The sequence below is a fragment of the Syngnathoides biaculeatus genome, chromosome 11 (genome assembly GCF_019802595.1).
Source record: "Syngnathoides biaculeatus isolate LvHL_M chromosome 11, ASM1980259v1, whole genome shotgun sequence".
NCBI classification, from domain to species: Eukaryota; Metazoa; Chordata; class Actinopteri; order Syngnathiformes; family Syngnathidae; genus Syngnathoides; species Syngnathoides biaculeatus.
In genome coordinates this window covers 4170793-4180275 of record NC_084650.1, presented here as the reverse complement: position 1 = coordinate 4180275, position 9483 = coordinate 4170793, and the positions used below count along the sequence as shown (strand labels likewise).

The 9483-nt window shown below is 40.6% G+C and overlaps 1 protein-coding gene and 1 long non-coding RNA gene across 7 annotated transcripts in view; one reads left to right on the top strand and one right to left on the bottom strand.

The window, feature by feature from the left end:
* Positions 1-975: 975 nt before the first annotated feature.
* Positions 976-4791, bottom strand: LOC133508666 (uncharacterized). The gene is made up of 4 exons (XR_009797116.1): positions 4695-4791; positions 4341-4448; positions 2372-3656; positions 976-1498 (listed from the first exon to the last, which is right to left on the bottom strand). It is a non-coding gene; the product is annotated as an uncharacterized LOC133508666 (long non-coding RNA).
* Positions 4353-9483, top strand: part of pigg (phosphatidylinositol glycan anchor biosynthesis class G (EMM blood group)) — a 107564-nt gene continuing 102433 nt past the window's right edge. For 3 of the 6 annotated variants that reach the window (XM_061834940.1, XM_061834939.1, XM_061834938.1), the window contains exons 1-2: positions 4799-5165; positions 5246-5451. In XM_061834940.1, coding sequence (XP_061690924.1) covers positions 5015-5165; positions 5246-5451 — 357 coding nt within the window. In that variant the 5' untranslated portion in view covers positions 4799-5014. Of the gene's footprint in view, positions 4468-4796; positions 5166-5245; positions 5452-9483 lie in introns of those variants that run through there. The other 3 variants (XM_061834941.1, XR_009797115.1, XM_061834944.1) reach the window with 3 other exon arrangements.

Sequence of the window (9483 nt, the reverse complement as noted above, 5' to 3'; positions counted from 1 at the left end):
AGCCTAGAATTCCACAAATGTTTAAACTGGTGCTGATATGTACTACATACACATCGCCAGGTGGGCGCCCAGTGATGATGTACACCTTACCTGAACTTTTTGGAGGCAGAGAGTACTTGAAAGAGATATCTCAAGAAAAGATAGAGGTCTGCAGAGGGGAATGACTTCAGAGAGGACCGTACCCCTGTGATGATACAGTGCCTGACATCTGTTGTCTTGCCATGGCAGAAAACAGCTATCATCCACCTACCTCTACAGAAGAAGCCATCGAGCTTTACATGTTTTTGCATGCTTACATATGAATGCACATTTCATGATCACAATCTGCTCTAAAGGATCAAATGACAGGCTCATGGAACCCTCCAAAAATGGTCAAGCTCAGAAGTGAATTTGCTCCAAATGGACATCTCTACGTTGTGCCCCATGTATCTTTCTTCAAGAAAAGTAAACTTCCAATGTGTGCATGAAAACACATGTAAAATCTTGGGTGCTTTGCCTATCATTTATAATTGAAACTTCCTAATACATTGTGTCTGGTGGTACGTAATGTAATAATCGTAATACTGTGTACGCTTAATGTCAAATTGAGGTCTTATACTATCTCCTGATACTGAGCAGTGAAACTTTTTTCTGTTTTGATACTATGTTTTTATTATAGCACTAAGGAATGATACCTTCCTAATTTTGAGGAGGCTGGGTTCTCCTGTGAATTGACTGTCTGTGTAATCTGCAGCAAAACAATTAGATGTAACAACATTTTGTGAATATTAGTATTTGCTTATTATGCCATCTTTCCACCAAATAGATCAGGTCAACTATTGTATTTGTACTGCAGGTATTTGAATGCCATTAAACTTTACATTAATGTTAGAATGCAGTAGTCATCAAACTTTCAGCAAATGAAGCATACTTATGAATATTTTAATATGGCAAGTTCTTTATTGGAGTTTGCACATATGAGATACCTGTATTTTTTCTCAATCCAAGCATGCATGCAATGCAGCTGGAAACATCATGTCTGTTCAATGTCACAGTTTGACCCTTTAATTACACAACTCAACAGTTGACACATAATGTGTTCGCAAAACAAAACAAAACAAAAAAATCCCAAACTACCTTGTACCAGACTCACAAACACTGTCTTATTAGGTAGAGATTCAAATTCCATTAAAATTTAACAGTAAAAGCACAATGGTGTTTCTAACACACAAATATTCCCGTCCAAAAGTGAATTAACTGTTGATAGTGTAGAAAAAATTTTTCACAGTCAACCCAAGCTCGTGTGAGTTATTGTTTCTTCGACTACTTATACAGCACCTACACCAAGAAAATCTGCCATTGCCCACATTCACAGTCCAAACAATCATCACTAACTGAATGGGAAGAAACCGCTTTGTTTTTCCATTGAGAAATACCTTGCAGCAATCCTGTCACCATAGGCTGGAATGGAAAAGCCCAAAGCTGCGTCATCCATTTCTCCAATAATCGAGGTGTCAATCTACATTAAAAAAAGACAATATAAGACAAGATGAAACAAACTATTATCTCCAAGATTATTTACACTTGTGTTTAATACTTGGACAACAAATTACAAATCCCAGATGCAGATGATAATGTAGAGTGTAAGAAAATAAAAAGATTTTGAAGCTGGCAATAATGTTACTACACTTGTATAACATCTGACAATCATGAGGAATATGTTGTTCACTCCAGATAGTCAAGTCTACAACAGTTTGCAGAGGATCACCTTTTTTCTTTTGCAAGTTCATGTTTTCTTTTTCCTGCATTTATCAACACCTGAGTCAAGCCAATGTTGTACATGGATTGAGAAATCTTTTTCAAATTTAAAATGTGTTAATTTCAGGGCTGCAACTATTGATTAATACCATGCAGATTGAGCAATCATTGTCCTAAAGTTAGTTCAACATGATATACTGAAAGGCGGCATGGTGGCTCAGCTGGAAAGCATTGGCCTCACAGTTCTAAGGTCCTGGCTTGGATCCCGGACCCACCTGTGTGGAGTTTACGTGTTCTTCCCGTGCCTGCATGAGTTTTCTCTGGGCACTCCTGTTTCATCCCACATCTCAAAAAGATGCAACATTAATTGGACACTCTAAATTCCCCCTAGGTGTGATTGAGTGTGGCTGTTTGTCTCGATTTGCCCTGCGTTTGGCTGGCAAACAATTCAGGGTGGACCCTGCTTCCTGACCTTTGACAACTGGGGTAGGCTCCAGCACTCCCACAACCCTTGTGAGGGTAAGCCGCCAAGAAAATGGATGGATAGATAGTTACGCATTTCTATATCCTGCAAAAATGTTAAGGATAAACTCTTAATTTGATGCTATAGAACATTTCAAATACATAATTTTACTTCAGTTGGTGTTATTGTCATGATCCTGCCGCTCCAGCACGAGCTGTGTGGGTGCCCGCGCAGGTGCGTTGATTGGGAGGTGCACACCTGCGCCTCATGCAGCCTGATTATGCTGTGGATGTCATGCTCCTGGATTCCAGCCCGGGCTGGGCGTGGCCAGCTAATCTGAAGGTGCACACCTGCGCCTCATGACCTTTGATTAGACCCAGTACATATAGGACCCGGGGGACGACAGATACTCCGCTAGATCGTTGCTCTTCATGCCTCGTTCCCGCACTCCTGCTTTCTCGACTTCTGACCTCCGTGCACCGACCCACGCCTGTTCATTGTGACCACCCTCGTAAGCCCATTCGTACTGGTACTACGAATTGTTTGGACTGTCTACCTGATCTCAGACCTCGGACCGAATAAAGGTTTCCTCTGTACTGTGTGCTGTCTCTGGAGTCGTGCATTTGGGTCCAACCTTGAGCCCCGCATCGTGACAGTGGATTTATATGACCGCGATGACAATTGGCCGGCGCCAGTTCGTTGATCTTCATGTCCCGTTCGTGTGCTCCGGTATCCCTGATCGAACCTGTGTGTACCGACCTTCGTCCGTTCTCCGACCAACCTTGTAAGGCTGACTCCTTCGTTACTTCTGCCTGCGTTGATTGTTCCCCTGTGTACCGACTCCTGCCTGTCCGCTCATCTGCTCTCTTCGCCCGACGTCCCAACTACCGCTGCTGCACCGGACTGCCTGCTCGATCCCCTACCTCTGCATATAATAAACGTGTCTCCTTGAACTACGTTCCGATGGGACGTGACAGTTATACATGTTTGCCTTATAACTGGTCACAGTGATTGTACTTTCAGGCACAAAAATATAAGTGACAAGTATTTTGAACTGAAAATTTCAGTTTGTTTTTGCACTTACATAACATTGGGTACAGCACGTTTATATGGTCAAAACATTGTGATAAGGCCAAACAAAATTAATGTATTTCTGGTAACATGAACTAAGAAAACTAAGGTCAGTAGGTAGATAGGGATTTTTCTTTATTTTTTTTTGTATTGACTACTTTTGAGGAGGTGTTGGCAGCTTCCAGTATGCTTTCTCTTGGATGGCAGTCTTTGAGTCCCATATCCTGATGTTAGCTTCAACCCAAAACAGCAGTGCTGCAACATGTGAACAAGCTTCTCTCAGGCCAGCCTTGCAATTGCAATGCGCAGCAACAATTTTCCCACTTTGTTCAGCGATCACCCAAGGCCAAAGGATCTTTTCTTGCAATGCTTGGGAATGGAGAACCTGTAAAGATAATATTAGAGTTTTTAACATACATGCATGTATACATGTATTATCATGCACATTTCATTATTACTGAATATTTTCACCCATCAATATAATATTCTGATTTTGAAAATATATGGAGTACAATGAGATGGAAACTAATAAATTATAAATTCATTATACTCTTTCCTGCATGGTGTTATTTAACTGTCAAATTACAAGTTGCAAATGCTCATTAAATTACTCCTGGCCTCACAAACATTACATACATTTAAATGTACATGAATTAAATAATTAGATTTGCTAATAAGCTGTTGTGGGAACGTCTACATTGAACTGAGAAAAGCCAGAGTATAATGAAATATAGATCATATGACTAGGTATCCATTTCTGACAACAGCTCCCACATCGCAAACCCCCCCCCACACAAACTGATTGTATGCATCCATGCTCTTGTAAGCTTTCAGGTCATCCATGGTATAAACACTTGGAGGGAAGATAAAATAGTTAACAATGTCAGGGTAAGTTACAGCACTCGAACTTCTCTGGGGTTTGTTTGTCTTCCAATACGGCGGAGAATTAATGCGCATGCACAGCTGTGACGTCAGTCACAGCCCACTCGCCATTTCTTATCCGCGAAAACATCGACTTCGGCATTAATCATGGGTCCTCTATGCCAAGTATCTCGCATTTTCCACGTACCTTCGTACCTGCCTTACCAACCATTCTTCCACGTCCCCAGCATCTGCCACCCGGGCTTCTTTTGCTCAGTCACCTTACTGTTATTGTCATCTGAGTGGTGGATAGAGTCTGCGTGTTGAGAAACGCTGTATGTTTAATGTATTGTAACACTTGCACATAGACGTAATTTCATTGTGGCCTGTGAATTGTACACTGCAGTGTTTGCCGCAACTGAATGTAATGCTGTAATTTGTAAAATTATGTGTTAGTTTCGAGCTAAGCCTAATTCTTGATTAGTATTAACGTATAGTGTTGTATCATATAATAAAAAATAAAAAAAGAGGATAAAATGAAAGTTAGTTCGTCCACATTTACCTCATTAAACCTAATATTTGAGGTTTTGGGGGTTGCCCTGGATGGGAACGCCTCTATTTAAAATACCATCGAAAGTCGCGTTTTATTTACTTCGACCCTCTTCAGTTCTCGTAGTAACCAATAAACGCGGAAGTTGTTTTGACTGGCTACACTGGGGTACAGTGTAATGTATTCCGGTTGTTTGAGGCGTATAAATTGTACACTGCAGTGTTTGTCAGCCGCAATTGAATGTAATGAGTAAAATTATGCATTAGTTTCTAGCTAACTCTTGATTACCGTTTACGTGCAGTGAGGCATTATAAAGAAGACAAAAAGAGAAAATGAAAGTCCGTTCCTCCGCATTTGCGTCGTTCATCTTAATATTTGAGGTTTTGGGGGTTGCCCTATTCCTGAGGGGATTTTTCCCTGTACCTGTCAAGTCTTCGTCGTCCAGGAGCAGGCTCCAAGACCTACCTGCGGAGCCGCTGTCAGGTAAATTCACCCGCCTAGTTCCGACTCAATCATTGTCGGAAAGCTTCTGCCACTGAGGAAGTATGTCCCTTGAACTCCAGGATCCTCGCCCAATGGGTCTTATATCCCGCAGCCCTTGTTCAAAAGGGTGGTGATCATGTTAATCGATGCTTTGCGGGAGGATTTTGTGTTCGGGGCTCATGGTCGCAAGTCCATGCCCTACACGAGACACTTGGTGGAAAGAGGCTCAACACTGAGCTTTGTGGCTAAAGCTAGAAGTCCAACTGTCACTTTGCCCAGGATAAAGGTGAGTTATTCTTGAACTCACCAATGTTGTTCATAACCTACTCGTCTTGGGACATACCATTATGACTGCTTCACACAGTCCAATAGCATCAAATAGCTATGTCACAAATAATGCCTTTACTGACATAATATTGCTGAGTCACATTTGCAGATGTATTTATTTAACGCAATGTTTCTCAATTATTTACCGTCACGCTCCCCCTAGTAAGAAGAAAACAATTTGCGCCCGACCTGCAACTATAAATATTTGTATTTGTCTATGAAGTTGTTTTATGTACAGCTCTGCGTCATATTGTATCCTTAAGATTAAAGAAAACAAAAAATAAATTAGAAATATAGTTCAACTTACAACAAAGAATAACTATATTAACATGTATTTTTAGCCTGTAACAGAAAAGATTTTAAGCGCATCAATTTGCCTTTTAACAAAAAAAAATCCTTGATTAAACTAAACATTTTTGACTGACTTATTGCACCATTTGATAGCGAAAAATAACATCCATCCATCCATCCAACCATCCATCCATTTTCTTCGCCATCTATCCTCACAAGGGTCGCGGGGAGTGCTGGAGCCCATCCCAGCTGTCAATGAGCAGGAGGCGGGGTCCAGGAGAGTTTATCCTTAACATTTTTGCAGGATATAGAAATGCGTAACTATCCATCCATCCATCCATCCATCCATCCATTCATTTTCTTGGCGGCTTACCCTCACAAGGGTCATGGGAGTGCTGGAGCCTACCCCAGCTGTCAACGGGCAGGAGGCAGAGTCCACCCTGAACTGTTTGCCAGCCAATCGCAGGGCACATCGAGACAAACATCCACACTCACAATCACATCTCGAGGAAATTTAGAGTGTCCAATTATTGCGTGTTTTTGGAATATGGGAGGAAACCAGAGAGCCCGGAGGAAAACCATGCAGGCACGGGGAGAACATGCAAACTCCACGGAGGCGGGTCTGGGATTGAACCCGGGACCTCAGAACTTGCTTTACCAGCTGAGCCACCGTGCCGCCTGAAAAATAACATAGATAAATAATAACTTCAAATTCAGTTCGGCAACATTAACCAAGGAGAACAATATATAAAACACTAACTTACAAAACAAAAATGAATAAATGGTGTATTTTTGTTTTTTGTACTGACCAATTTGGTACGTTACCTTGTATAATGCAAACAGTGCTTGCTAGTTTCCCTAAGAAGCTTTCACAAAGAAGGATCACTCTCAGAAATATTCGGCAAAAACATTAATTGGCTTACAGTGAAGAAAGTAAGTATTTGAACACCCTGTGATATTGCAAGTTCTCCCACTTAGAAATCATGGAGGGGTCTGAAATTTTCATCGTAGGTGCACGTCCACTGTGAGAAAGATAATCTAAAAAGAAAAATCTAGAACTCACAATGTATGATTTTTTTTTTTAACAATTTATTTCTGTGATACAGCTGCAAATAAGTATTTGAACACCTGTCTATCACCTAGAATTCTGACCCTCAAAGACGATGAAAATTTCAGACCCTCCATGATTTAAGTGGGAGAACTTGCAATATAGCAGTGTGTTCAAATACTCATTTTCTTCACTGTACAAGCTCTAGCCAAAACGCTGAAAGATCTGCAGGAGCGTGTCAAGAAGCTACAGTAACTGAGAATTTTTTTTAGAGGAACATTTTATTTTAAATTACATTGCTTTTGTTTTATATTGACCTTTTTGCACTGTATTTGTATTTTTAATTTATTTGCACATGCACAGTAAAAACTAATTAAACTGTACTATAAACTAAATACAGTAAGTAAACTGACTAAAGGAAATTGTTTTGATCATTTGTTGAATATTTTGTGGAGAAGGTATAAGAGAGAAAGAGCGAGAGGAAGAAACATTGAAGCACTGAAGGTACAATTGGAGAAAATAACTAAGAAAATAACAAAGCTTGGGGGCGGAGGTACTACTGCAGTCACTCACATTTGAAAAATGTACAGATGTGGTCAGTCATGCTTGCAGATAAAGTTGCGGCTGTGATTACGGATGGAATCTCAAGACCTTAAAATAACTTACTGGATTAATATAACATAACTGTAAATTAAAAATAAAATGAAAAAATACATAACTAAAATTTCAAACTCAGAAATGATAATTTCCTGTTTCAACTGATATTAGTAGAACATGATATAAAACGGTATTTAAAAGTTTTCATCAATAAAAATTCTTGATCTGACAAACTTTATCTGAAGAAAAGTTAAATGCACTGGCCTGTCAAGGAATAAACACTAATGGTCTATACCCGCAATGTTTTGAAGATGCTAAAAGTTTAGTTCAACATAATCGGCATTAGTGGCAACACGCTAGCGATACATTGTAACAAACATTCCTGTTGGCAATCGTGATGTATTGTTGTGTGCGTGTGTGCTTGCATGTGTGTGTGTAAACGTGCCTTAATGTGTATGTGCTCGACGTGTTGGCCACACCTTAATCAAGCGACGAGCTGGATAATAGTTCAACGTTTTTTTTTTGGGGGGGGGGGGGGGCATGCCGTCACACTGCCTTGCGATCGATGGATTGAGCACCCATGTAACTGAATTTCCTTTGACATGGCTCATTATATTGATGACTTTCAACATAAATACGTCTTGGGGTCTTGTTCATGAGTGAGGGAAGAATGAAGGGGGAGCTCGACAGACTGATCAGTTCAGCGTCTGCAGTGATGTTGGCTTTGTATCGGTTAGTTGTGGTAAAGAGGGAGCTAAGTCGAAAGACGAAGCTCTCAATTTACCAATCGATCGAAGTTCCTACCCGCACCTACGGGCACGAGCTTTGGGTCATGACTGAAAGAACAAGAACCCGGATACAAGGTGCTCCATCATGCATGAAAAGAAATTGTTCGTCACCAAACTGGTCATGGATGATTGGGAGAAGTTGCTCTTGGAGGATGTTTTAGTACCATTCTTTATTCATAGATGTGTTTTTAGGCAAAATTGTGAGTGAGCCCAGTCCCTTGGCTGAGAAGCAATCCCACACAAGAATGGTCTCAGGAAGCTTTGCTGTTGGATGACACACAGGACGGATTGTTGCATTTACCTTTTCTTCTCCGGACAAGCTTTTCCAGATGTTGCAAACCATCAGAAAGGGTATTCATCAGAGAAAATTACTTTACCCCAGTCTTCAGAATTCCAATTTCTGCTGTTTTGCTAAATATAAGTCTGTTCCTGAAGTTTTTCTTGGAGAGAACTGACTTCTTGGCTGTCCATCTTGACACCAGTCGTTTCCTCCAAAAGTCTTTGTCTTGCTATGCGTGCAGATTCACTCACACTGGTGGTGACCTGATCCCGGAGCTAAATGAACCTTAGGAAACAGTCCTGGTATTTGCTGGGCTTCCTTGGGCACCTTGAAGCCTTCTTCACAGCAATTGAATCTTGAATTGAAGTGCTTGATGATCCAATAAATTGTTAATTTAGGTTCAATCTTACGGGAAAATCTTTCCATGTAAAGCCCTTTTTGTGCATCATAATTGTGACCTGCATGTGTTTCCTTGCTTGCAACCATGGCGAACAGAGGAAGAACAATGAATCAAGCACCACCCTCATTTTAAAGCTGTTTACTGTAACTCAATCAGCATGACAAAGTGATCTCAAGCCTTTTCCTCATCAGCACTCTCACCTGTGTTAGTGAGAGAATCACTGATTAGATGTCAGCTGGTCCTTCTGTGTCAGGGATGAATAGCAATGGAAATATGTATGTGAATATGTGGAGGGTGGGGGCGCAAATGAGGACTTTGCAATTCATTTCAATTTATTTGGTCAGTTTTCATTCTTTCATTCTGGAGTATACTCAATTTCCCATCATAAAAAAATGAGGCAGTAGATCCTGTGCAAATTGAACCGCAGCTATACATTGTCTTCCAAAAATGTTTAATTCAAACTATGGCATTTGCTTAGTGACATTCCACTTTGGGGGTGTTGGTGTATTTTTTTTTTTTTTTTTTAAAGATTCAGGGTAGTTGTTTGAAAAGGGGGTCAAGCAGGATCCAGAGGAGTGATGAACTGA